The sequence below is a fragment of the Notolabrus celidotus genome, chromosome 21 (assembly GCF_009762535.1).
Source record: "Notolabrus celidotus isolate fNotCel1 chromosome 21, fNotCel1.pri, whole genome shotgun sequence".
NCBI lineage: Eukaryota > Metazoa > Chordata > Actinopteri > Labriformes > Labridae > Notolabrus > Notolabrus celidotus.
Window position 1 is genome coordinate 4,196,671 of NC_048292.1, and position 24,698 is coordinate 4,221,368.

General features: G+C 40.3%; 1 protein-coding gene across 1 annotated transcript in view; it reads right to left on the reverse strand.

The window, feature by feature from the left end:
* Nucleotides 1-24,698, reverse strand: part of ppp1r12a (protein phosphatase 1, regulatory subunit 12A) — an 82,506-nt gene that overhangs the window by 7,562 nt on the left and 50,246 nt on the right. Inside the window, exons 10-25 of the mRNA XM_034673304.1 lie at nt 21,653-21,880; nt 20,051-20,142; nt 19,676-19,789; nt 17,726-17,878; nt 15,566-15,733; nt 15,026-15,187; nt 11,879-11,969; nt 11,289-11,465; nt 11,034-11,208; nt 9,173-9,294; nt 8,924-8,989; nt 7,630-7,646; nt 7,430-7,538; nt 5,078-5,182; nt 4,937-4,984; nt 1,598-1,648 (exon numbers count right to left, since the gene is read on the reverse strand). Coding sequence (XP_034529195.1) covers nt 1,598-1,648; nt 4,937-4,984; nt 5,078-5,182; nt 7,430-7,538; nt 7,630-7,646; nt 8,924-8,989; nt 9,173-9,294; nt 11,034-11,208; nt 11,289-11,465; nt 11,879-11,969; nt 15,026-15,187; nt 15,566-15,733; nt 17,726-17,878; nt 19,676-19,789; nt 20,051-20,142; nt 21,653-21,880 — 1,878 coding nt within the window. The remainder of the gene's footprint in view (nt 1-1,597; nt 1,649-4,936; nt 4,985-5,077; nt 5,183-7,429; nt 7,539-7,629; nt 7,647-8,923; nt 8,990-9,172; nt 9,295-11,033; nt 11,209-11,288; nt 11,466-11,878; nt 11,970-15,025; nt 15,188-15,565; nt 15,734-17,725; nt 17,879-19,675; nt 19,790-20,050; nt 20,143-21,652; nt 21,881-24,698) is intronic.

A 24,698-nucleotide genomic window follows, 5' to 3' on the forward strand; every position in this document is an offset into this window, starting at 1 on the left:
TATTATTATTATTATTAGTAGTAGTAGTAGTTATTATCACCATTATTTTATTATGATTATTATTTGTAATTATCACATTATTATTTTTTTTCATTATCACAATTTTCTTTAATTTTTATCATTAGTTATTAACTATGATCACTATTATTATTATCATTATTATAAGTATTACTTGTTATTATCACAATGTTATTTCATTATCACCATTTTTTAAATAAAAATGATAATTATTTTAAGTTATTATCACCATTATTTTTGTAACTATATTTTCCTTTTTAACCATTTAAAGGCACTATGAGGAGTTTTTAACTGTCTGAGAAACAGACTGAAACTGGTACTGATGCCTCTTTATGACCCTCAAAAGCAAACAAGACCATCTACAACAACACTGATACCTTCTCTGTTGTTATTTTAATGCGTGAAACTGCTCTGAGGGGGTAGGTGTCAGAACAGATGATGGACATCTCGCTTTAGAAACACCCTTTTTTGGCTGTTTTCATGGCAAATAATCACATTGTGCGATAAATCTAAATGTTAAAAAACAGGATGAGGTTATTGTCTGAAGACACTTATTTTGCATGTACAGGACAAGAGATAAGAGGTATCACTTTGTCCACAAGGGGGCGCCAGAATCGATACAAACTAAAAGTTCCTCACAGCAGCTTTAATGTAATAACAATTATCATTATTATTTTATAATCATTCCTATGCAATAGAAATTCATATTTTTGATGACTATGGCGGCTAATAGTGCATCTGAAATATTTGAAGATTCAGAAAATTCACACTTTTTGAAACAACTCAGATAAAATAGAGTAACTGCAGACGAAATAATGTGATTTTTTTTATATTCTTCCTATTTTAAGAGGCACAAGTCATAAATATCAAAATTAATAAAGATTAAATGTTTGAAACATCTTAGTTTGAGTGTAACAAATGTAGAATATGTTGTATTTTAGTTTTCTTTAATAACTGGTGAGGAGATATTGAACATTTTCATGTTATTCTGATTATTGGTACACTATTGTATCGCCTTATTAGCTACCAAATAGTATTCATTTATCACTGTCATTCAAAACTGACATAGGTATAGTTTATACAGAATTTTTAAAGCAACAAGTCCCTCTTTTAGTAGTTTGAAAGTCTTTCATATCAGTAGCATTAATATTTCACTGAAGAGGTTTAATACTGTCGTCTTAAATAATAACAACAAGGTTTTCTTTGACTGATAATCTGCTGCGCTCTTTGGTTAAATCTTGGAATTACTTTTTTTCCCCATTGATGCTTTAATTTAGTTCATTATTAAGAGTTGTTATAATATTTAAGTGTGACGGTGTCAGAGAAGATGATTCTGTTCCATCAAAGAAAAGAAGGACTGAGGTCTTTATATATTGAGACACTGAGTGACTGAAGTGACAGCTGTTAGCGCTCTGCAGGAGCTCACAAGTACCACCTACACACTCACTGTGATCCTGACTCCATTAATGGAAACCTTCTACATCAGATATTACAAATCACTGTGTGTGAGTGTGTGTGTTTGTGTGTGTTTGTGTGTGTTTGTGTGTGTTTGTGTGTGTTTCTGTGAGTGTGTATATACCTTAAGTTCCTCCTCCATCTCAGAAATCTTCCTTTCTAGAGCTCTTCTTTCCTGCAGGGTGGAGGAGAGGCAGGTTAACTCAGGACTCACATTCTTCACAGACACACAGCAGGAACCTGTAACACAGGCTCTACACACACTGCACGAGGTGCTGAAGGTGGTGAGGGTGGAGTGACAGCACACACACTTTGAACACACACTTGTGAGAGAGGCCTTCAAGCAAACAGCCAGTTCAGATGATATTCAGAGATGGAAACACAGAGTCTGTTTGAGGAGTGGACGCAGCCTTCAGTTGTTCTTATGAAGCGTCTGATTAACAGTAACAAAAAAGCTGTTATGAAGGTTTCAGTTATTATACAAGGAAACTTTTAGATGACTCATCCTGCACACAGAGGCATTTACCTTCTTCTGATAAATCTGAATCTTGTGTTTTGTTCTCTCTCCTCCTCTGGTCCTGAGAGACAGCGAGCGATGAATCACTGCTGTGTTTTTATTAGAGTGCTCTCAAATCTGGTGTTATGATTACATGTGAAAAGTCTCTCTCTAGTTTGCAGCTTTTAAAAGGAAAATTTAAATATGCAGTGTCATGTTGAGCTGTTCCTGCTCTCTTGTGTGAACTATAAAGTCTGCATCACAACAGTATCGTAGTCAAAGCTATCGCCTGCGTTAGACGTCGACCATCTTTGGAAAATCTGTTCTTAGTTTGCAGCTTTTACTGGAAGAAGTGAGCAAAGTCTAATAATTTCACAGGAGCTTTAAAGCTAGTTTTTGCAAACGTTAGCATCATAATTAGCATCACAGCAGCAGAATACTGTGTTGTTATTGGCTTTTGTCTGCATAAATCAACATCTGTGAAAGGTCTGACTCTAATGGCATTCTCACAATTAGCATCCCATTAAAAACTATGGTGCAGGTAGTCTGTCATGCTACTGGCTGCCTTACACATGAATCCATAACTGTGAGAACTCCCTCCCTCACTGATGGCTTATAATGTATAACTTCCAATCTGCAGGATGCTGTTTCACTCTTTATGGAAACTTTAAATCCGGTTGCTGTGAACCAGAACTAGCTCAGCAATAAATAGCATCGTCACAGTAAACTGTAGAGCTATTTGCTGCCTCATTTATCCATCCATATAGAATGTATAAATGGATCCTCATAGAACACGATGCAGGCAGCTTCATGTGAACTTGAAGCCTGCTAGTGCTGAAATTAATCTCACAGCAACAGTAGACTGTAGTGCTTTTGGCTGGCGTAAACACCAATCAACCAATAGGGAAAGGCCTTCTAGTAATATTGTGATTTATCCATGATGCTAGATTTATTTTTAATTAATGTTTTTCCTTTATGAAATCCCTGTTTTCTTATTTATTTTACTGTTTTTTGAATTGTTTTATTGTTTAATTTTACTACAGCTGTTGCTTTAAGTTGTTCTTCTTGAACTCTGTATGTCTTGATAGCTCAATATGTCTCCCTGTTTTTTTTTGTTCATTATTGTTGTTTTTTAATGATTTAAAGCACTTTGTAACGTCTGTTTTGATAAATGCTACATAATTAAACATTCTTATTATTATTAATATTTAATATATTATGATTTTTTATATTATATTAACATGTATTTTTATTTAGTACTAGTTATTATCATTATTACTACTATTTATGTTTATATCCTCATTATTATTATTATGTATTATCCATATTTGTTTATGTTTATGTTTATTTATTTGCACAATTAAAAGAAAATACATACAAAAATAAAAGATAAATAATATAATGTGCAGGAAGAGGCAGAAAACTCAGAGAGCTTATTTGAAGCCTCCTCCCAAATACTGTTCTAATATCAAAATGAATTAAAAAAACACTAAATTGAAACATAAAGACAATAGTTGATACTAAAAATAAAATAACAAGAATATACAAAATTAACAATTCATATAATTACAGTTATTACATCAACAGAATTCAAAAGTACAAAACCAGAATATGATGTGCACTGACACCTACTCTGAGTATTTGGTTGAGCATGATGAGTATATTAAGTATTGTATTTATTATTATTATTACTAATATGTATTATTATTATTATCATAATTATTAATACTATTATTACTACTCTTTATGTTTATTTTATTATTATTATTATTATTAATACAAATAATAATCAATATCTGGGATAAGTCCCTCCTTAAGCTTATGGAATTACATGCAAAAAACCTGATAATATGGAATCATATAGCACCCTGCTAGTCGTGTGATGGGACTGTAATGATAATTTCTGCAAGCTAATATTAGCAGACTGTAGAGCTACAGGCTGCCTTACAGACCCTGATCAATACCTCTGAACAGTCCTGGTTTTTATGGAAGAACTCAGCTAGCTTACTTCTCCCTAACGCTCTGTGACCACTAGCTTAATCGAACTACCAGCACTAGTCGGTACGGTGGCTGCGTCCACTTCTGTGAGCTTAAATTAAACTGAGGATATCAGGTTTGAATCATTACTAGCTTTACTGAAGCTGAGAATGACGTGAAGAGGATGTGTTGGATGTAAGTTAATGAAACGGTTCATGACGGGTTCAGAATGTCTCTTTTTGTAGATCAAAAAGAAAAGACATTCTCGTGTCATGAAAGGACGTGAAGACAAATGACACATGGAGGATGGTCTTAAATGTGGTTTTAGATGAACTGATGATGTCAGGGGTTTCATGGCTGCACAGCTGGAGACTCAGAGTGAAACATGACACACACACACAAACACAAACACATGCACAAGTTCCTTCAACAGCAAAAAATCCAGCCTAGGACTGTTCTACTTTCTGCAGGAATCAAAATAAACACACTTGTTTGTTTTCCACACACAAAAAGAACATAAGCTTGAGAAGAGGTGACCACACGCTGCCTCTGAGGTTCAAAAACAGGTGAGAGAGAAGGTGGCGGTGTTCTGGGTGGCGAGGAGGGAGGGAGGGAGGGAGGGAGGGAGGTAGGGAGGGAGGGAAGGAGGGAGGGAGGTAGGTAGGTAGGTAGGGAGGGAAGGAGGGAGGAAGGGAATCCCCTCCAGTTCTGGCTACAAGGGGCAAATGTGACACGACAGGAAGCAGCAGAGAGGAGGCTGATGTAAGAAACTCAGGTTTAGATCATACCACCACCCAGATGATATTGGGGCCTGCTTGTCACCTTCAGACATAAACCCAGCGGGAGTGTTACCAACATGTTTAAAGCAGGACGGGTTTAAGAAGCGTCTGAGCTCTACATTTACTTTAAGATCAGCTTCAAAGAGACACAAGTTAAACATCTTTAATAAAGTTGTGTTATAAAAGAGTGAGTAAAAAGACGTGTGATTACCCTTTTCTCCATCTCAAGCTGTGATCGGTCAGCATAGCGTTCCTGCCTCTGTAAGGACACACAGGTAAACATTAGTAAACTCATGTGGAGTCATAATCAGGGAACAGATACTGAGGATGAAGGTGTGTGAGCCGTGTGTACCTGAGTAGCCTTCTCTAGTTGTAGCTTCAAGTCTGTCAGCTCCAGGTCTGTGTCACGTAACTGGGCCTTCAACTTCTCGTTCTCAGCTAAGATCTGCTCGTAGAGCTGGAAGAGGAGGAGGAGGAGACAGAAATATCAACGTCTGTGAAAATCATTCAGAAATATAAAAACGGATCCCAAAAATTAAAAGAAGTTGAGGTTTTCAGAAAGCCTTGTTTTGATAGTGGACGACATGCCAGCGCCCCAAAAAGGGAAACCATAATATTAGAGCTCCCCCTACTGGTCAGCTGCAGTTTAAAGCCTGCCTCCTCCATGTAAACAGATGGGACATGAGCCAAAATTAAGAAGCGAAATAAACATCACAAAGTCATTGTAGGTCGTACTTATCATGCTGATTTATTAAAGGGGTGGGATTAGAGTTGTTTTAACCTCCTCCTACTCCTTTTCACACGTGTAAATTGAATATTCAGTGCTTGCTGATTGAATTGTCAGATCTCTTCTTTTTACTTGTTCAAAATAAAGACATAAAAAATAAACACTCAAACATTTGATTAGATTTTTGATTTGATAAGTTAAAGCTAGGGTTTGTAGTCATGGAAAACTAGCATGAATTTGAATGTAGCATTTCCTCAGGACTCCGATAATTGAAGTGAATCCTCACAGTGATGGAAACTTCATTAACTCTTGTTTTAGTTCTCTCCACTCTGATAACCTGGCGCACACATTTGTCAACAGAGCTGTCAATCCTGGCATTAAGACCTTTTTTATACGATCAGATAACTCAGCATGATGAGAACTACCTTTAAAGACAGAGAGGATGTTTGAGAAACGAGTATCAGATGAGTATTTTGATTTTAAAGTTTGATCCACGTCCCATCTGTTCGCATGGAGGACGCAGGCTTTGTTTTGGCTTCAGTTTTGGGGAGCTGGTTAAATTCACATTCTTAAAGTTGTTTTTCCTCTCGATACTCACGCTCATTAATCAATCATCCAAACAGTTGTTGATTCATTTAACGATTGTCAAATAACTGATTTATGGTCGATTCTCTACGAATCACTGGTATTTCATTTCCTGTCGTAAAGACGCCAACTGCACTCCCTCTCTCGACAAACGTCATCTTTGGCATCGTGTGGCACACATTCTTTAGTAGCTTTATTGGCCACCGCACACCTGTGTGACAACAATGCTATTTGATCAGCTGATTGAGACGCCACACCTGTCAGGTGGACGGATTATAATTAAGACTTACATCGATCAACACGTTTTACTGATGTTAGAGCGAGAAAAAGTCTGGCTCTTTAATCTGAACTCATGAAAGTGGGAGTGTTACCATAACGTTTGGTTTCTTGATGAGCTTTCAACACCTTTTTGTCACCTGCTTGTAAATACCAACAAAGAGAGAGAAAGTGTGTGCTGCAAAGAACTCCTCTCTCTGTCAGCAGTAGTTCATGGTGAGCATACAGGTCAGGGGTAGATAATATCCCCCCTAAAAAGCCCCTGCTAGGGGGGGTAGTACTATTCAAAGGTCCCAGGACTTTCGGGGCCAGGGCCTGCAATGCTGAACGTCACTGATTGGTAGATTACCTGCAGTGTTTTGTGTGTGTACTTTCCAAAAGAAGAAGCTGTGATTTCTCTTCATTTAGCAGCTTGTAACAGTAGTCTTCTCTCAGCCCACCGTAAATCCGTCTCTCCCGGTGTTCCGGTTTTAAAAGTGACCCTGTAAACTGGAGACCTTCAGCTGAACGTGTCAGTGTTTGTGGAGTTTACACAGCTGTTGAAACACAGAGGGAGTTCCTGGGAATGCAAACTAGTTTAGTTTTTATTAAGATTTCAAAATATCCTCATCAGATATTTAATGATCATCTAAAGACGTTTATGAGGGATGCATCCGGCTGAGAGTCTCCAGTTAACAGGGTCGCTGTTTAAACCAAAACATCGGTCGATCTCTGCCACGGCTTTTTGAGTTCAAAAGGATTTTATCCAAAACAGCGCAAGCTAAGTCTCTTCCTTGCTAACAGGCTAACTGTTGTGTTGCTCATAATGATACCTGCCTGTCCATCTGCTGCTAGGATATCATCTGTGATGAATGGCCTTTGTCTTTGTTTTACTGCCCCCTACTGGTCTGGTGGTGTAGTGCATTTACTCCTTTTTTCCCTCCATACGTCACGGGCCTGATTTGCACAATCTACCCGGGACTTCAGCCCGCGGTCGAAACGCAGACAACAATGGGGGCACAGGAACCTTTTAGTTCCGGGGCAAGTGGTTCTGGGGGCTAAAAGACCCCGGAACTCTTGGTTGAAATGCACCTAATGTGGACTTTATTATTATGTTTTTTTTCATGGTGTACAAACCTTCTTGTAGTCAGTGGTGTCGTCTCGATCCAGTCGGCTTGAGTAAGTCCTTCGACTCTCACCGTAGCCACGACCAGAATAGTTGTCGTTGCGATCTATGGATGAAGTGCTGTGAAAGGTGACATCAGGCTGTTATTTACACTCTTATAAAGGAATAATAAAACACACAAAGGATGGTAGGTGAAGAGGGTGAAACATACCTGGACAATCTGTCACTCTGTAAGAAACAAACACAAAGATTGGAGTCAGTTTCATTCTGTGAAGTGAATCTATCGCTACAGATTCAACTAAAGCGGAGTGTAAAACAGGACATGTTCATGTTTCAGATTCAGCAGCCTCCTACACACACGTTACACTTCCTACAGATACATGCACTCCTATTCCTAAACATGTCAGACAGCGCCTAGAGGCCTGCTGTACTTGTGCAGCGACCCTGTGAGCGGGGCAGTGCATCAGATAGGGAGCTCGGGTTGGAGGGTTTGGGCTTCCAGCTATTTTAAAGTTGCAGACGGCTTCCTGAGGGCGGTGAAAAATACAATGCTGAGCAGAGACGCCCAAAATCCCCACAGGGTCTCAATCTGCGTGTTTGCAACTTGTGTTACGTTACAGTGAGTCAGTTTTAAAATCCATTTCTTGCTTTAGTTTGACATTCTGCTGCACAAATAAATAAGAGACAGTTTTTGTCTCCCCTTGCAGAGATGATTGCTTGTTCCTTTTGTGTGCTCTGCTGCAGCTCCACCCTTTATACTGTCCTACTGTACTTAAAAGCTGGAAGCTGCGTGTGTCCTTCCTGCTGATTGTTCTCCTGTTATTCCTTCTGTTTGATCTCTGTGTTGTTCTGCAGAAGACACTCCCACGCAATCAGGACGTTTTTCATAATGCTGTCTTTACTGACGTACGCTGTGTCTTTTCACTGGATTCAAAAGCTTGAAAAGCTTGTTTTCTCCTTTATTTTCATGCTATTCCAGTTTAAATTTCTCATTACCTCTGCCTTCTTCGGCACAAAAGAGCCAAACAGCCGACACTGAGAGTTAAAAAGTGTTTCTCATTTCAGAATTTCAAATTGGAAAAACTTCCCACTCTCATTTAAAGTCCCAAATGACCCAGACTTCCCCTCCTGCATGTTTTTAAAACCCGCTAATCTGTCTGGGACTTCTTTTTGGTTTGCAAGGTCACCTCAGCAACCAGACAATCACCAGAAGATGGAGACGAGGAGGAGGAGGAGGAGGAGGGGAGGGAAACACAAATCCAGGAGCTGCTGAGGGTGCAGTGGGGAGATAAGTGAGAGGGGAGGAAATCAGAGCTGGACAGGGCAGAGTTCTGAATATCAAAGACTGCTGGACCTGCTTGGACTCAGACATGAGGGGAGACCAGACTGACCGCAGGAGGGCAGGGATCACATAGAGGTCTGGCTTGATTTGGGCTGGAGGGCTCCTGCTTTAAAAGTCAGTTTCCTCTACTGTCTGTCTTCTGCATGTGTGTGTGTGTGCTCACCTGTGTATCTCCCTTGATGCTGCCCTCCTCTGAGTCGGACTGCTGGTCGGGGTCATTTTCATCACCCTGGAATTAAAGAAGAAGAAAGAGGAGGGTTACTCAGGACACGAGGCGTTCAATGACCCCTCGATCAAGGAAAGTGTCGTAAACTTCTGCGCCTCAGAGCGGAGAAGACGTGTAAATGTGAAATGTGTGATCTCATGATATTAAAAGGAGCTTAAATCAGTGTCTGTGGACAGTGTCTCTTACATCTTGAGTCCAGAAGGAGACTCCAGTGGAGCGTCTCTTCTCGCGGGGCCGCCTGCGATCCCGTATGGAGCGAGGCTGAGACTTGTCCTCTCCCTCCTTCTCCTCCTCCTTCTTGTCCAATTCTGCAGATCAAAAAGGACGACATGAAAATCACCACATTAATACATCTACACATCCCTTCATATTTGGTATCCAACTTTTTATTTCACTTCATCTGCTGTGCAGCATTCCCTAGTTACAGCCAAGCGGCGACGTCCGGTCTTAAAATATGAAGCCAATGCGGAAATGATTAAAACTGCAGTTCATCGAGCGTCCACTAGAGGCTAGCTGCAGAAACACTGGAAACCACACACACATCCATTCAATACAGACGATCTTTACAGCAGAAATAAACATGTTTACAGCCTGGTTTACAAAAATGTCTTAGGTCTGGGTAGCTCATTTCTCTATCGGCACACACTGTACGGGGGGTGAATTTTTTATGACTCAGTATTTTTAAAGATATCAAACCATAGACTGTATAAATAATGGATGTGACGTCACCCATCTGTTTCTGGAGTGCTGTTTTCTGGCCAATTGTCGGCAGGGGCCATATAGGAAATGTTGCTCTCATGTGGTTTCTGGTACTTCCGGAGCCAGCCTCAAGCGGATCCTCAATGAACTGCAGTTTTTAACATTTCTGCATTGGCTTCAATTCTTGCGGCCGGAGGTTGAGCTTGTATCAAACTTACGAATTATGCCCAAATAAGGGCATGTCTGACTTGATTGACAGACGGGCACACTGTAGTTGTTAGCAAAAAGGCTAAAGGCCTGCCTCTTTACCTCACACTAGCTTGGATGAAGTTAAGTTGAGTTCAGCATTTCCAAAATGACACTTCAGGTTGAAAACAGCACTTCAGAAACAGAAGGATGACGTCACGGATACTACATCCATTTATTATGCAGTCCATGGTTACAGCATGATGTTTCTGATGATGGCGATCCACATGAGTGAGCGAATAAATTTGTTTACATTCATTACCGAAGCTGAAAAATATAAGAAAAGTTCAAATCAGCTTGTTTTGCACACTCCCGATGTCTCTCCTCTTCCTCTTTTGAGCCTGTGTGATTCCTGCACATGGCCCTGCAGTGTCATGACCTTACATGGGCATGTAAGGGGAGTATATATATGCTAATTAGGATAATCGAACAAAAGCTTCAAACTTAAGAGGATATGGCATTCATTAATTTAAGAGAACAGATGCAGTATAAGAACCGTTCATGACTCCGACGTAAACTTCTCTTAAGAGGAAAGCTATAGATGATATTTGTGAATGAGGCCCAGAGTGTTTGTTTATGACAGAGATCATTTCAGTCTCTCCTTCCTCTCTAAGTTATCTGCTTGTGACCTGATTTCACTCAGAGTTTAAAGCCTCACTTCCCTCTGTGAAGCATTCCTCACATGAAGAGCAAAAGAGGGAAAGTTCAGGTCAGTGCTTTCACTTCCAAAGGTACAAACAGAACAACAACTGGACTTGGCTCGGCTTCAAAGGGACATAAAAAACAGGATCTGGTCATGGGAGAACAGAGCAGTCAGTGTTTCCCTTCCCTTCAGTGTTTTCCCAGGGATGTTTGGATGGATTTATTGGTTAAGAGAGGAGATACTTCAGCCAGTCGGCAACTCTGAGTCCTTTTTGTCTTAACACCCGTAATCAGCCTGTGGCAGTCTGCCCATGTGAATGTCAAAGCTGAGGAAGCGTATCAGCGTTCAGTGGAACAAAGCAGTCATGCATCTGAGACTCTCTATGTGGATTTTAAAGCCCTTAAATAAGAGTCAGATTATTCCTGCAACATGAAAGAGGTGAAATAATCTTTGTTTTACCTTTTTCTGTGTCTCTGGATGAGCGGCTGTAGGAGGAGGTGATCCCCGTCAGACTGTTGGGCCTGTTGAGGGAGCTTGAGCTGGAGGACAGTGCTGTACTAGAGTAGGATGGGGTGGAGGCAGTGCTGACCGTGGATATGGCGGAGGTGGAGGAAGAGGACGAAGGCCGGTAGCGCTGGTGGGGGAGACAAACGGCACGTTAAGAGAGCAACATGTTGGGGGAAGGTTATTTCAGAAGCACTGAGGGAAACATACCTCTTCATAGCTGCGGTACTTTGATCGGTAATCGTCCTCCTTCGTCTCCGTCTCCTTCCTCTCCTCCTGCTTCTCCTTGTCCTGCTTCTCTTTCTCCTCCTTCTCCTCCTCTCGGGTCTTTGGGGGACGACCCTTGCCGATTTTCTCGGCCTCTTGCAGGTCAGTGAGAGTCACACCCTGGATGAAGAGAGAAAAAACCCCAATGAAAATGACTTCGTTTTTTGATTTCAGGATCTCATTCACTCGACCCAGCAGGGAAAATTTGGAGTCAAACTGATGCCTCACAATCTTTAGTGCAGCTCTCTGGTGCTTGTGTTTATGCCGAGACAGCACTCAAATTGAGTCAGCTTGTAAAATATTCAGCTCTGCAGAAGTCCAACATTAAGAGCTGACTGTGTACACAAAACTCAACCTGCATGACGACATTTATTCCAACAGGCTGAGGCTGTAAAACCAGAAAGCAACCAGAGCTCACCATCATGTCAAAACTAAATATTTAGACTCAGCTTACATGTTTGTTTAGTACTAATTTGTGGAGTCCTTCTTGAAGGAAAGGAGGGCTACAAACATATTAAAAGTGATGCACTGACCTGGGTGGACCTCCTCGACTGTCGAGCCTGTCTAGAGCGAGCTTTCCTCTGAGACTCTGACTCCTCGTCTCGCACCGGCGTCAGGTAGGACCTGAGAGAGGAAGAAGACACAAACAAAAACAAAGAGGTTTTTAGTTTTGTGATAAAAACAGATATTTTACTAGGGGTGACCCCAAATAGTCAAATATTGGACGATTCGTTCTAACGAGCCTTAGTCGACTGCCAATCTCATAGTCGAATATTTGCATATGAAATGTGGATCATTCTATTCAAACCATGGGGGTGCTCAATGTCTAATTTTACATTATTTTCCTGCTTCCCATAAAAATAGTGTCTCATTTAGCCTATTGTGATATAAATAGAGACTTATTTAATGTAATTCTGAGAACAGCTCTTGAAGTGTTAAATCCCCTTAAAGTGGTAATTAAATCTCCCCTGGTAATTAAAGGTGGACTCTCCCATTTAGCGGGGACCTGTGGAGCAGACGTACCTCAGCTGGCCTTTAAATCTTTCTACTTTCATGGCAGCTCAAAATGTCAGGAAATAAAACTTCAGTTGATCCTAAAAAATAGTGATGAAGATGAGGAGCAGCTTCATGAAGAGGGCTGTGAGATCAAGGATTACCGGACCACACAAAAACTGTACGGGGCCAAAAGAACCAGGAGGGATACCCAAAGCTGTCTGAAGCCTCAAAAACAATCCACAGCATCCCATCCACCTCCACGCCATCAGAGAGGATATTCTCAAAGACAGGATTTACAGTCAACAAAGACAGGAGCGCACTTCTGCCCGTACACACGATGGTTTTCCTCACGTACAATTTGCAAAGACTCAAGCGGACAAAGACGCGATGAAAGACTGTTTTAAAAGGTTCTGTTAAGAGATTTAAAAACCCTTTATCTGGTTCACGTTTGATTTTGAACATTATACAAATGTTTAGTCTTAAGTTGGACAAACTACCCTCTGCAGTGCTGCTCTCTGCTGTGTGAACACTGTTTAAATATCTCCTGATTCTTTATTCTATAGTGGAGCGTTGTTCCATGTTTAACGGATGGTGGCCTTATTTGAGTTTTCTCTCCTTCATCCCCTCGTTGTTTTTGTAATACAGATTTAAAAAATCTAAGTTTTATGCTCATAATATTCTGTTGTCCCTTTTACTTTAAGCTACGAGTCTCTTGATTGTAAAGGGTTATGTGTAATATTGTCATGCGGTCACCATCATGCAGACTTTGGGTCAATAAGGAAAAAACAACAAACATTCCACTATTCGTCGACTATGGGCAAAATCTGATGAATCAGATTCAACTAAGCAAATTCTTAGTCGGGCTCACCCCTATATTTTACTTTCATTTTTTAGACCCGATTTCTTCTATATTAAAAGCCAAGACTGTGTTTTGATGCTCTACTACCTGGATGTAAAAAAGCACAGATGATTGCACTCGAATGGAGCAATGAGTAACCAGCACGGGGTCATATTCCCACATTTCAAGGACATTTTCAAAATAAGGTCTTGTGTTCCTAACTTCCCCCTCAATTTAAGCCCTATCCGATTTTATTGATTACTTTTAAAAGTTCTACATGGACTTACTCTGAGCTGTATAACAGACCTTTTAGTACTTTATTGAGATCCTTGGGCAGAGGTTTACTGTGCATTCCAAATACAAAAATGAAACTAAAGAGGACAGGGCGTTCACAGTGAGGGGTGCAACACTCTGGAACAATCTGCCCGAGGAGATCAGGTCTGCTGAGTCAGTTAGCTCTTTTAAATCTCTTCTGAAAACATACTTTTATCTTAGAGCCTTCCCAGATTTTATCTGAATTATATTTTGTTTTGTTTTAACCGTCTTAAGAGAGATATTTTAAAAGAATTGTATTCCTTTGGCCCTGTGATGGGTTGGCGACCTGTCCAGGGTGTACCCTGCCTTCCGCCCGCAGCCAGCTGGGATAGGCTCCAGCCCCACATGACCCCTAACGGGATAAGCGGTCAAGATAATGGATGGATGGATGGATGTACTCCTTTAGAGTTCTTTTGGGGAAATTTTATGTCTTTTAAAATATGTTTTATTTCTTTATCTTGACTTGTGTGTTTTTATGAACTGCCTGTTTTATTTTTATTTTGCTGCCCATGTGAAGCACTTTGTAACTTGGTGCTATAGTCCTCGTTGCAGAGGTCGCCAGTTAAGCTCCCGGCCGCTACCATTTGCTGCATGTCTTCCCCCTCTCTCTACTCCCCATGTTTCTTGTCTCTCTTCAGCTGTCTTATCAAATAAAGGCAACATATCCAAAAATATATCTTAAAAAAAAAGAATTAAAATTTCTGTGTAAACAAGTAAAAAAGCTTCAGATCATCAAAGTAGCTCTCAAAGTCAAAGATGTTGCTGTTTGAGGATGTTTTTTTAGGAAAGATATTCCTGTGTTGTGTGTTTGTGTGTTTGTGTTCCCTGAGATGAAGCTTCTTTAAGTTACTGTATTAAAACAGGATGTGTAACCTCTTGGCTTGCTACAGCACCAGGCTCAAACAGGCAGCACAGTTTGGGAACCAAAACAGTGAGAGCTATTCCAGCACTCGCTCCTCAGTGTGCCTCTGTTTGGCTACACACAAGTATGAACTCATTCAGCGCAGGACGGAGCTCAGGCTTCGAGGAAAATGTGGAGCTTCTGCCCCCCCGCCCTTATAAGGAGAAGTCGCTGGAGCGCCTCGGGCTCTGAAACACTCCCACATCGACAGGTGGCTTGTTTCAGCGCCGCACCAGGAAGACACACTCGACCCCACTCTCTCACATACACACGTGCAAACATGAGCTTTCTGGGACACACACTCACAGGGAGCGCTCCTTCCACAGTGGGTAAACAGACACAGACACACACACACACACACCCTCTTCTCAAACAGAGGAAATGCATCCGGATTACTGTTTGATTGAGTGTTTGAGCTCTGAAGGTTAACACCCGTTCTTGTTTTACTGTAAGCTCTCCTGCATTCAACATCATCTCTTGAGTTATTTTCCATTATGGCTGCAGAGGGAAGCAGGAAGACACTGCGGCAGCTCAACTACGGTGTGCCAAAAGGGACAAAAAGGCACGGGGATATTAAAATAAAGTTATTGCAGACTTCTGCAGGTGAAAGAGTGTGTGAGGGGATGTTACCTGCGTCTCTCTGGGCCGGTGCCAGTGCCAGTAGTGGTAGATATGGCAGTGGTAGTGGTGGATGTTGTGGTCGTAGTTGAGCCAGTGTTCATAGTGGGGATGACCGCAGCAGACTCCTTCTCCTTGTCCTTTTCCCTCTCTGCACTCTCCTCTGACCAGTACCTGTTCAGACACCAGACATTTAATAACGAGGAAGTCACAGAGGTTCAATTTCAACACTTATTTCCACCGGCTTCAAGTTTATTTCCATAATATTTCACATTTTCATGACTAACTTTAAAAGATGCCTCATTCCATCTAACCCTGTATGAGCCTGTGCATCCTCTGGTACAGATTTGATGGTTGTTCCCTAGCCAGTTTGAAGACTGAGGGCCAACTGGATTATGCAGACCAGGCTCCCAAACTCCATAATGACCTACCTTCTGAAATCTGGCACCTTCTTAATACTAGGCTTTACTTCTGTGCACATTTTTAAAGTGTGTTCGTCTGCCTGAATACCTCTGAGAAAATATCTCCAAGCTTCGAGTCCTGTCGATGTACCTGCTGGTGAGACTGGTGGAGCCAGTGCGGGTGGAGCCGGAGCCCAGGCTGGAGAGCAGGCCGCGGTGGCCTGTGGGCGAGGTAACAGATGAGGAGGTGGTGGTGGTCGTGGAGGAGGAGGAGGTGGTCGAGGAACTCAGATCCTCGTGTCGTCTGCCGAAAGAGCCGCTGCAGGGAGAAAGGTCAGACATCAAACATGGCGGGTGTGGATGCAGCTCCGTGATGATGCTGATTGAAGTGATCATTTAGCTTTGCTAGTTTTGGAGCATTCGGGACTTGAGCCTAACTGTTTTTGCAGAACATGACTACACTGTGAAAGCTTACTGTTGCAGCTTTTTTTCTTATAGAATACATTTTTAATGCTGGACGTTTTTACTTTGATGTGCATACTCAAACTAGCACGTCTTGAAAGGAGGCTATCCTGAAATATTTAGCCAAACTTTTTGGGAATGAGCAGAAATAACTGGGATTTATTTATAAACTACAGCAGAAACTGAAAATCTGTCACTCTGTGTCTCATCCTGCTCGTTCACTGTATAAAAAGTCTTTAAACTGATCTCGGGAGACATGATGGAGCAGTCAAGAACATCTACCAAGGGTCTTACCTAGTTAATACACTAATTTAGTTTCATGAATAAGCACTATCTCTCAGAAACCTTGTCTCTAATTATTGTCCGTTATTGTCGTATAAGGCCAAGATTCCTGAAAACAAGATTATCATTGAAACTGAGGAGAAAAGTTTCTTTCCCCTCACATTGCATCTTCTATTTTTGTATGTTGCATTAACCCCTTAAAGACCTAGACCAACTCTGGGGGTGCCAGACTCTCCTGAATTTATTTTGAACATGCTGAATGAGAAATGTGGTATCAATGGAAAGCTGAGAATGTCTGCTGTAACTGAGTTTTTAAAGCTTGTTGAGAGGATTAGCGGTTCAAAAGTTAACCAACATTTCAGAACAAGTAGCCGCCGGCAGCTGTCTAGGCCTTTGAGGGTTAAAGAATCCTCTAATTAGGCTTTAAAATAAAATAGGAAGACGCTGTAATTTTCCAGAATGTATATTGCATTTTTATGCCCAATCCCAAACTCCAGACTCACAGATCTTCTTAAGCCTATGAATGTTTAGTGCTGCCCCAGTGTCACATCATGAAGTGTGAGCTCTCTTATGCAGATTTTGAAATGCACCTTACGTGAGACCAAATGTGCAAACTTAAACGTGTGATTTACCCAGAGTTTATTGCAAACTTGAACATGTGAGGGGCGTGATTGTCCAGACCTTGACTAAATGCAAACAAATGTCATGTGCACAGAGGCAGTGCTCAATTAAGTCTGCTATTAAATCTTGTATGTTTTTATTCATTCCATGTTTGCAGATTTTTATTTAAGAGCTCAGTATTCACAAAGGACTTAAATTTAGGCTTTTGTTTGTTTGTTAGTCTGCTTTAAGATATGAACACGGTGCTAAAAGATGCATTGATTTGTGCAGCAAATCTGTGTGTATGCAATTTTTTAATGGTGCATCTTGTTTCCAGGCATCCTGTGATGCCATGTAAGTGTTCCCCATTCTTCATTTTTATACCACCTGAAGCCCTGACATTCTCAAGCACTGCACACCTGAGGTTACAAAAGTCTGTGAGGGTCTAGATCTAGGGTCTAGGTTTTGAGGTGGACACTGGGATTGGGCTTTTGTCTGTCTGAATGTTTCAGGTTTCAGGTTTCAGATGATAATAATCACAAATCTGGGACTCTAACTTTGAGGATCAACACAGTAAATGTAAACGTTATGTTTCTGTGATGATGAAAGTTATATCTTTAAGAGTAGCTCACTCTCTTTGTGGGATGATGGTTGGATTAGTGTATCTTAAGGGTTAAGAGAAGGTTAAGTGTTTAGTTAATTGAGTCTAATACTTGTGAACGATTGGACACTAATAGTGACGGTTCAGTTATACAGAGGGAATCTTAAACCTGCTGTTTGTAAGCTGAACATACTTTGATTGGCTGCAGGGTGGTTCCAAAGTATGCTGCAGACTTGAGTAACAGTTTAAAACACTCATTACAGGTAACATGAGGGACACAGCACACTCAGTGAGAACGTGAGCAGCACAGAGACACACGTTCAGAGAGGACAGGTGGGTGGAGGAGCCCCGGTGAGGCTGGTGTACCTGCGGTAAATGCTGTAAGACTGGTAGTGGGAGGAGGGTGGCTGCCAGGGTTTAGTATTACAGGTGTTAGGGTCCAAGCTGGAGGTGGACGAAGACTTGGCCGGCACGTCCCGCGTGCTGCCGCTCCGCCCTAGTGCTAGCGTGTGGGACGTGCTGGTGTGTTGGCAGGCGGGTGGTGGGCGAGAGAGGCATGTTAGCGGTGGAGGCGCACACACACAAACACACACAGATACAGTTTCAAGAACATTTATATTTACGACTAAAGCTTGGCGCACTAACGCTGCATTCATGTCATATGGGGACAGCGGCTGACTGGACTTTAGAGAAGGGATCGTGGGGTTTGAAGCTTTTCGAGATGCATTTTAAAAATTGGAATTTGGAACTTTAAAAAATTAAAGGATGCAATAAATTACCAAGTAGCTTTTAAAATATAGAACAGCTAAGATTTCTGTGGTTGGATTTTAGTCAAAAGTCGATTTAGAAACTGTCTAATATTATTTCCCCTATTTTTGACTAAATAAAAAAAAACAGGTTCCTTCAAGAATTATTTAAATTGAGATTTGTTTTCTACATTTTTGTTTGGAGCTTTAAAAATACATTAAAAAGGTCCAGGGTAGCTTCAATGATGTAAAATAAATGTGATTAAATTCAATTTTGTGAACTTTCAGATACAAAGAGCAAGTTCCTAAGGCTCTTTAACAGTCTATATATTTTTTTATACAAGTGTTCATCATTTCGCTTTTAGAATTTGGGAAATATGGGGTGGAAGAGTTGAATAGATAAGGTGAAAATGTAGTTTTTTTTAAACATTTTAAGAAAACTTTAAGAAATACAAACTGCAATCTCTTTGGAGTCTTTAACATGTTTAAGTCTAGATTTTTGTAGACTTGATTTGGGAACTTCAAAACACAAATGAAAAGTTCCTAAGGAACTAAACAACTTAAAATTTATATTTTTGTGTCAATTTTTGCTTGAAATTTACAATTTTAAAAATACAGTAAGTAAATTAATAAATAAATAAATAGTAAAATTTTAAGAAATCTATATATATTTGAAAATAAAGTAAAAAAAAATCCTAAGTACCTTAAACAACTAAAAAATGCAACCTTTTTGTGAATTTTTTGTTGAAATTTTTTAGAATTAATAAACAGGAAGTTCCTGGAGTGGATTCTTGAGTTTATTTATTTCTCATTTTTCCTTATTTTTTAAAAATAAAAAAAAGATGCTGAGTAACTAAATAGGCATCAAAATCCAGGTTATTTTTTCTGCCTTTTTTTGTTCAAATAAATAATGAAGCTTGCTGTGGATCTCACAAGTGAAAATTAGGATTTTTGTAGACTTAATATTTGATCTTTCACATTTTAGAATAAGTTCCCCAGTTGTTAAAACAACATTCAAATTGAGATTTTTTTTGTGCTTTTTTTTTTTTGAGGGGAAAACTTTGATAAATACATTAAAATTCGTCCCTGTGCAGCTTTCACAACTAAAAAATGATTTTTGCATCTGTATTGCGAGGAAGTTGTCAGCCAGTACTTTTCCCACATGACATGCATGCAGCTAAAGTCCATGTCTAGGTTCTGTGCCATGATCAGCCCTGAGAGTCTGATTTATTTGGTCGTCAGACAGGTCTACAGGCTTGTAAAACTTTGAGTAATGCATTGTAAAGTCATTGGCACAGCAACCTGACAGGACAGGTACAGTCATGCAACACACTCTGTGGCAGTGATAGAGAAAGGCGTTTCTGCATTGTTTCTCAGGAGCTGTGCATCAAAGCATGTATGTACACATCTCTGATGACATCATAACCCCAGCTCAGCAGAGACTGATAATAACTGTCTCTGCCGTCTACCCAGAGACTTTGTAATGACTGATCAGATCAGGTGGACAGAGATCTGATGATGAAGATGATGATGAGGAGGGATGAAGGATTGTGCCGCAGCTCATGCTGACCTGCGCTGGTAGCTGGGGGTTCGGTTGGTGGTGGTGCTTCCTTCGCTGTTCTTCAGGTCGTCGTCCCAGCGTCGCCGGGTGTACGAGCCGCTACGTATCAGAGAAGTCGAGTCCCTGGAGAACCACAAGCTACAGTTGGACCCCAAGATACTGAATCAATACTGCTATATGTTCCTCTTAAGATAGTCCTTCCCCTTAAAACTTGATCATCAAATGTAACCCACTAGTTTAACTTCCTATGATCCTAACCAAAGGCAGTGACTTAGTGCCACACACGCCATGCAGAGCATCGTGGCCTTGGCCGGCATCACACAGCAGTGGGCAGCAGGTGCCGCTCATGCTCAGACAACGTTGACACAGAGCGGTTTCACTCACCTGTTCTCCTTCTCGTCGATGTCTGAAGTACTGGCCAGTCTCCTGGGGATGGTCGGGGCCACATAGGCGAGCCGGGTTCCTTTGTCCTTCTCCTGCAGACCAGAGAACAAAGGGGACTAACGTTGATGAGCATTCATGGAAACCGTTGGAATATTATCCCAGGATATTCAAGCTTAATGTGCCATTTGAACAATATAATGAGAGCTTAAGTTATCTTCATGATAGAAGGATGTGATGGTAAAGGACAGATCAGGGCTCTGCACATTTTAAAGTTTTATTTTAAAGCTGATTTGAAGCTTTCAACAGTCAAACATATTATTGCAGCTTTGCATCAAATAACTAATCAAATAATGATTTCTGTTTCAATGTGTCACCATAGGAGCTGTTGATGCCTGCTTGAAGTCTGCAAAGAGAGGATAGTAAGCTGGCTATATTTTGTTAATTATGTCCATAAATAAACAACAATATCTTAATTATATAGATACATATCCCTGTTTTTTAATTAGGTAACAATAACCAAAGTGCAGAACTCTGCAGCCTTAATTCATCAAAACATGGGGCCCCATCTATAACTACTATTATTATTATTATTATTATTTATTTACTTATTTTTATGTATTATTATTATTATTAATAAATTATTTGTATTCATTATTATTATTATTATTATTATTATTATTATTATTATTATTATTATTATTATTATTAATTTACTTATTTTTAAATCATTTATTATTATTTTTTTTTATTGTTATTATTGGCTGCTTTTTCGTTCATTCACTTATTTTGTTTTCTTATAAAAAAACATCACTTGCTTTAATTGTTTACATTTATTTTTGTATGTAATGTGTAAAAATGTAAATAAATAGATATTTAAGAATAAAAAAACATGGCGTCCATCTTTAATTACTATTATTATTTATTTACTTATTTTTATCTATTATTATTATTTTATATTTTTTTAATTGTTATCCTTATATATTTTTCACCTTTTGCAGTTATTTGTTTTTTAAATATTAACCTTATTATAGTTTCACTATTTTTTATTTTCCTTTGTATTTATTGATAATTATTTTATATTATTATCATTAATGGTTATTTTTTTTAGTTCTTTCACAGTAGTATGTCAGGTGTAAAATTTTAAATGAAGAGATCTTTGGAAAAAAAAAAAATCTGTCACCATGAAGGACGTGTCTAACGTCAAACAGCCAGGACGGCTCACAGCAGTCATTTTAAATTCAGTAAGATGAGTTCAAGCTCAACACCAGCTTACAGCCTCATGGGTATTTAAAGACTCCTGGGTCAAGTTTTAAGGTCAGAAAATCTGAAGAAGCCTCATTATGTGGTTCAAACAGGTGAGACAGGGACTATACTTTGATTTCATGTCCCAAACTTGAGTGTTTTGATAAGTAACCTTCTTAAAAACAGTCTCATAATATCTATAATCACTTCCTTATTAATGTGAATCCTTGTCAACCATGAGAGTTAGAGTTTTTGGTCGTACTGTGAAGCGGAGTCTGAGCAAAGACTAATCCGGTCAGTGACATCCTGGAGGATAAGCAGTCATAATTAAAACAACAATGATCCCGTGTGACAGCTGACCTTCTCTTTCTCTTTGTTGTCCAGCGAGGAGGAGAGGCGAGGGCTGGAGGCGGAGCGCATCACCCCGGTCGTGTCCTTCTCCCTCTGCGCCTCCTTGGTGGCCGTGATCTCCGCTAACGCTCCGTAGCTGCCCGTCTTCCTCAGACCCAGCCGCCACGACGCCGGGGACTCGTCCTTCCTGTCGTCGTCCACAGGCTTAGCCGAGACCTTCGTAGCGGGCTGAGTTACCTGAGGAGGATGAGAAGGTGGAAGTTTAATGACGATCTTCATGATGTATAGATATGATCAGCTGGATCTTTGCTGAGTCACACGAAGAGGTCAAAATGTTTGGATCACTCTCCACGGAGGCGTTGATTTTTAATAAGAGGACGCTGTTTTTGAGGTAGGGCATGCTGGTTAAGAGGTTCACTCACATTAACTCCAACTCATGATGTCACCTTTTGGCGTTTAAAGGTCAGACTGGAGAACTAGACAAGCTAGACAGGCAACTAGAGACGCAAAGAAGCCACACAGACACACGGTGACAGCACAATCAGGACGGTGCATTCTGTGACTACAAGTGAAAACAAAACCACGAAGGGTCGATGAGTGAGAGTCAGCGTCACCTGGAGCGTACCAGGGAGGTTAGACGGGGGGGGGGGGTGTTCAGTACTTTTGTCAGTGCACAGGTGCATGTAAGGATGAGAGGACAACACCGGTGCACACCAAACGCCTCACCATAGGTTTTTTGGGCACAAGAGAAATGCCAGTTTTGCGCAAGCCTTGACGCCACAATGCAGGACAGCCTGGCTCCGCCACAGGCATGAGGGGGGTAACACAATCAGACTAAAGCCAACCAAGACAAGAGCCCGGGATGAGAAAGACGCAGAGACAAGGAAGGGAGGGAGGAAAGGAGGGAGGATGAGACAGAGAAAAAGCCAGAATAAGACAGAAGCAGCAGCAGCAGCAAAAGAAACACACAGTACAGCAAGGAGGACAGGTTCTTTAAAACGGCCCAGTCACACCACACAATGCTTACTGCCAGGACTGCTGGGTAGTGTCAAAACTGGACAGTGTTAATGTTTCTCACTCTTGTTAAGACAGAAGACATTGTGTTGTGTGAGCAGCTGAAGGCCTCAAAGAAGGATTGAAACAAAGGAGATCTGAAGCAGAGAAAAACAACACTGAGGAGGTCTTTGAAGGAGTCGGACTGAAGGGTGCAGACGCAGGGAGAAGACAGAAGAGGTGGCCTCTCTGTAGCCTGTCGGTGACGACTGAGTTTCTTTGGTCATTGTTTTAATATTTGTAGAGTTGTAGTGTTGTCATGATACCAGAATTTGAAACTTTAATAATTTTAAATTGTAAAAATCAAACAGCATCAGTCGTCTCTGCTGCTTACAGCTGGTTCAGAATGAAGCTGCACGGCTGTACTGACCTCTCTTCTCTTGCTCTTCAGGATCCAGTTCAAGATTTATTACTTGTTTTTAAAACTTCTCACAGGCTGGCACCATCACACATGTCTGATCTGTTGCACCTACATTCTCCAGAGAGAGCGCTGAGGTCAACACACCAGATGCTCATGGATGTCCTCAGATCCGGGTTAAAAACCAGAGGTGGCTGATCTTTTAAAGAGACTCTCTACCTTTGATATAAGAACTGTTCAACTGCTTTTTATTGATGCTATGTTTTAGACTTTGGTAGATTGCTGTTATTTTAAACGTGCTCTATAATAAACTTTGACCTGACTCGACATGGATACCTGTTCAATGTCATGGGACCAAAAACTGAACTCTTTGAAACCCAAAAATTATTGATTTTGTTACTTTTGATTTCCAACCAGCACTCTCTCACTTCACTTCATCGCTCGTTCTCTCTTTTGTTCTCTATTGGGGGCAAAGATTTGGCCTGGTGGTTAAGTTATGCACCCCATGTGCAGAGGGTATAACCATCAAGCAGGCAGCCTGGGTTTGCTTCCAACATGTGGCCCCTTTCTCACATATCACTCCCCTGCTCTCTCCCTGTTTCCTGCTCTATCCACTGTCCTATCCTCTCTGAATATATGGCAAAATATAGATTAGAAAATATCATTGCAGGTCTGTTTTTTCACAGACTTCAGTGCATCATGATGAAATTGAACTTCAAAATAACTGTTGGGTTGGTTTTCAAAGAGTCAAGAAAATTTAAGTTATGCAATACTCAATTTCTTACAGTTTGAGCTTTATTTGTTTATCCATACTTTTGTGAAGAAACTTTTAATTTAGGTAATGCATTTTCACTTCTGCAGAAAAGTCTCATTTTATTGTATTTTAGGGTGTTTTCAGAATATATTTTATAGTGCACCTCTGCTTTGATGCATCATCATAACTTTGATATTAAACCTGTTGATTTGAACATTTATAAACATGAGGAGCAATCTAATATTATAAGTCATTGCTGTGTTGTTTCCTCCTTATTATTAGCACTGCATCTGAAAGTCTCTTTGAGCTGTTGTAACATTTTTCTTTCTTCATCTCCCTCTATCCCTCTCTCCAACTCGGTCTCAGTAGATGTGTGTCTAACATGAGTCTGGTCCTGCTGGAGGTTTCTGCCTGTTAAAGGAAGTTTGTCCATGCCATTATAACTTGCTAAATGCTGCAAAGTGCTCTGCTCATGATTCAAAGACTAAGACTTTTTTATTTGCCACTGCCTTCCTATCTTAGCTTATTCTAACTCGCTTTAAATTAAAATTTTAATAACATTTTTTAATATATTTGTAAAGGTTCCTTTTCTTTTCTATGTTTATTATACTTGTCATTTTAATTGTGCTCTTTTGTGCTTATCTGAATGTTTCCAATGCTTTTAATGTTTTAATGTAAAGCAAATTGAGTTGCCCCTGTGTATGAAATGTGCTATACAAATAAAGCTGCCTTGCCTGTAAAAAATATAACTAAGAGTAGACTCTCTAGAGCTTCTTTATGTGAAGTGTCTGGAGATAACATTTGCTAAGAATTGGTGCTATATAAATAAAGATGGACAAATTGGTCAAAGGGTCAAATGTGATGCCAGATCAAGTGTTTGCTGGACTGAA